The 2,698-nt window shown below is 42.5% G+C and overlaps 1 protein-coding gene across 1 annotated transcript in view; it reads left to right on the top strand.

Moving 5' to 3' along the window:
• Positions 1-2,698, top strand: part of TLN2 (talin 2) — a 340,255-nt gene that overhangs the window by 316,780 nt on the left and 20,777 nt on the right. Inside the window, exons 50-51 of the mRNA XM_023532579.1 lie at positions 753-858; positions 1,739-1,863. Coding sequence (XP_023388347.1) covers positions 753-858; positions 1,739-1,863 — 231 coding nt within the window. The remainder of the gene's footprint in view (positions 1-752; positions 859-1,738; positions 1,864-2,698) is intronic.

Raw genomic sequence — 2,698 nt, 5'->3', positions numbered from 1 at the left:
GACCTCTCATTCCATTTCTTAGTTCTATTCTTTAATGAATTTGAGAAGAAATCAGCCAGGATGTCCTTTACATTGGATTGGTGGTTTGAGTTCCAGTATCTTTTTTTAACACCATTAAAAAAATGCAAAACACACTTAACAAAATCTTTGAACTAATTCAAAAGAGAAAATATCTTCACAACTTCTCCCATGAGAGCTTTTAGTCAAAACCCTGGAAATGAATTATTCTTCCAGGAACAACCCTCCTAATCAGTTGGTTGTTGCTCTCTTGGAGATTTTGTCTCCAAGACCCCACCTGAGTCATACTTTTTTTTTTTCTAGTCCCACATTTGTTTTATCACAAGCACTAGCTGACCCTTAGTCTTAGGCCTTCATGTTCACTCTGAGCGTTCTTGGGTAACTGGGTAATTTTTGTATATGTATATTTGTTTTATGTACAACTAAAAGTACAAATAAAGGTCAATGAAGGTACAAATAAAAGACAGTTAAGGATTTCGTGTCCCATATGATCTTAGGGAAGTATGTCAGAAAGGACCTTAGAGAAACCCGTGGTTCCCAACTTTTCATTTCTCACATGAGTAAACTGAAGGCCAGTGAGTCTCACGTGTTTTCCCCAATTTTCTGAAGTTTCTTGGCGACAGAGTTGCAACTTGAAACCAGGATGTCCAACTCTGCGTCCACCAGTAAGTATGTGTTTCCTGTCACAACAGTTACCATCTTCCTTATGCATTTGTCTTGTTCTTCACCCTTAGATTCTCCAGAAACCAACCCCAGAACTCAAACACCAGCTGGCTACTCTCTCTAAGCGAGTCGCCGGCGCTGTGACTGAGCTCATCCAGGCAGCGGAAGCCATGAAAGGTAGGTTGGTTTCTCTCGTGTTGTATTGTGGGGCACCACTCAGAGGCAGTGCTAGTACAGCAAACTGAGCAGAGAAAATGCGCAGCTAACACAGGCCCTTTCTTGGCATATGCAGTCAGGAGGAATACAGTGAGGTACATTTTGTTAAAGCAAATGAGAATAGAGTTAGTTTTAAAAAGTAATATCCTCCCGAAGCAAGGCTTTTCTCTAGTGTTTATATTAAGGACTTCTACTTAAATGGCATAATCCATCTAGAACTGCTCACTTTTCTTTTAAGAGTCTCGCCATTTATATTTTTCTGTGTTTTCATTCATCAGAATATTTATTCTCATTCAGATAGTACCCTTCATGTTTTGAAAATGGTGCTATCTGGGTACATTGTTGGCACACTCCTTCATGGTTCCACAGAAGCCATCAACTCACCAGGGAAAGATTTTCTCACCCATTTCCATTTCCTTTTGTTTGAATTGAGGTGAGTGACTATTCCTCAAGAGATCCCAGGAAAAGAGCATGGTAAATCTGTGTGCTCAGCATAGTTTCGAGTCTCCTGAAAGTTCGTGCTTACAGTAATGGGCCCTAAGTTAGAAGTCAGAGTGATGTTCAAGCTGGCCTCGGTCCGTGAGATCTTGCTTTCTGAAACAATCATTGATTGCTCCTGTGGGTAGGGCTGTACACACAACTGATTTAGAAAACCAAGATCGGATGGGGCCTCCCTGCACCTAGTTGATCTCTGTAAGAGCCAGAGAGATGATCTCTCAGGATGATGCAGCTAGTAGGCTCATGGAGCTTCTCTGCATGCAATCTAGATATTGTTTATAATTTAAGCCAGTGCCCTGAGGTTTGCACCTACCAAGAATGACCCTCTTTGGACTGATTTTAGGAACAGAGTGGGTGGATCCAGAAGACCCAACCGTCATTGCAGAAACAGAATTACTGGGGGCTGCAGCATCCATTGAGGCTGCTGCTAAGAAGTTAGAGCAACTGAAGCCAAGAGCAAAACCAAAAGTGAGTGTCCATGTGTGGCTGCTTGTCTGATGTCAATAGGTCTTCTGGTGGTTGGCTGTGAGGTGGAGCTAGGAGTGCTACAGGGAGCTTGTCTCCTTCCCAGTGGTTAGATTAGCAAACTGCAAACCTGCTCTACCTGCCCAGCACCTTTGTACAGGGTATGGAAAAAACCCAATGGGTGGGTCTTTCAGGTTAACCACCCAGAAAAATACCTTTGGGTATCCAGAGGAAGAATCCAGGCATTTACAACCTTGATTTAGTTCCATTATATATAAAGCAGATATTGGATACGTAGTAAAGAATGTCCCTATTACTGAATGTGATATCGTCACCTTCTAGTTTTCTATTTCTCTGCTCTCTAATGCTTTTACAGAGAAATAGCAATGCCGAGTCTCTTTTTCTAAAAGAGAGCAGTATGAATCTCAAAAGTGCACCCAATAACCAACTTTTTCAATATATGCTGGAGACTGTGGTTGGATGGTGTGTTTTCTCCATCTGTGTTTGTCATTTAGATCAGCGGTCCCCAACCTTTTTGGCACCAGGGACCGGTGTTCCTATGAGAATCTAATGCCTGATGAACTGAGGTGGAGCTGAGGTGGTGATGCTAGCACTGGGGAGCAGCTGCAAATACAGATGAAGTTTTGCTCACTTGTCTCCTGTGGTGCGGCCTTGTTCCTAACAGGCCGCAGATCAGGACTGGTCCACGGCCTGGGGCTTGGGGACCCCTGATCTAGATAAATATTTAGAACTTAAGATCGTGAGTATATGTTGAGAGAAACAGCTATTTAAAGGAAAGAGATGATTTAAGTTTTGGCAGTAGGGAGGATAAGTATTA

The sequence above is a fragment of the Pteropus vampyrus genome, unplaced genomic scaffold (genome assembly GCF_000151845.1).
Source record: "Pteropus vampyrus isolate Shadow unplaced genomic scaffold, Pvam_2.0 Scaffold85, whole genome shotgun sequence".
NCBI classification, from domain to species: domain Eukaryota; kingdom Metazoa; phylum Chordata; class Mammalia; order Chiroptera; family Pteropodidae; genus Pteropus; species Pteropus vampyrus.
This window is presented reverse-complemented; position numbering and strand designations above follow the sequence as displayed.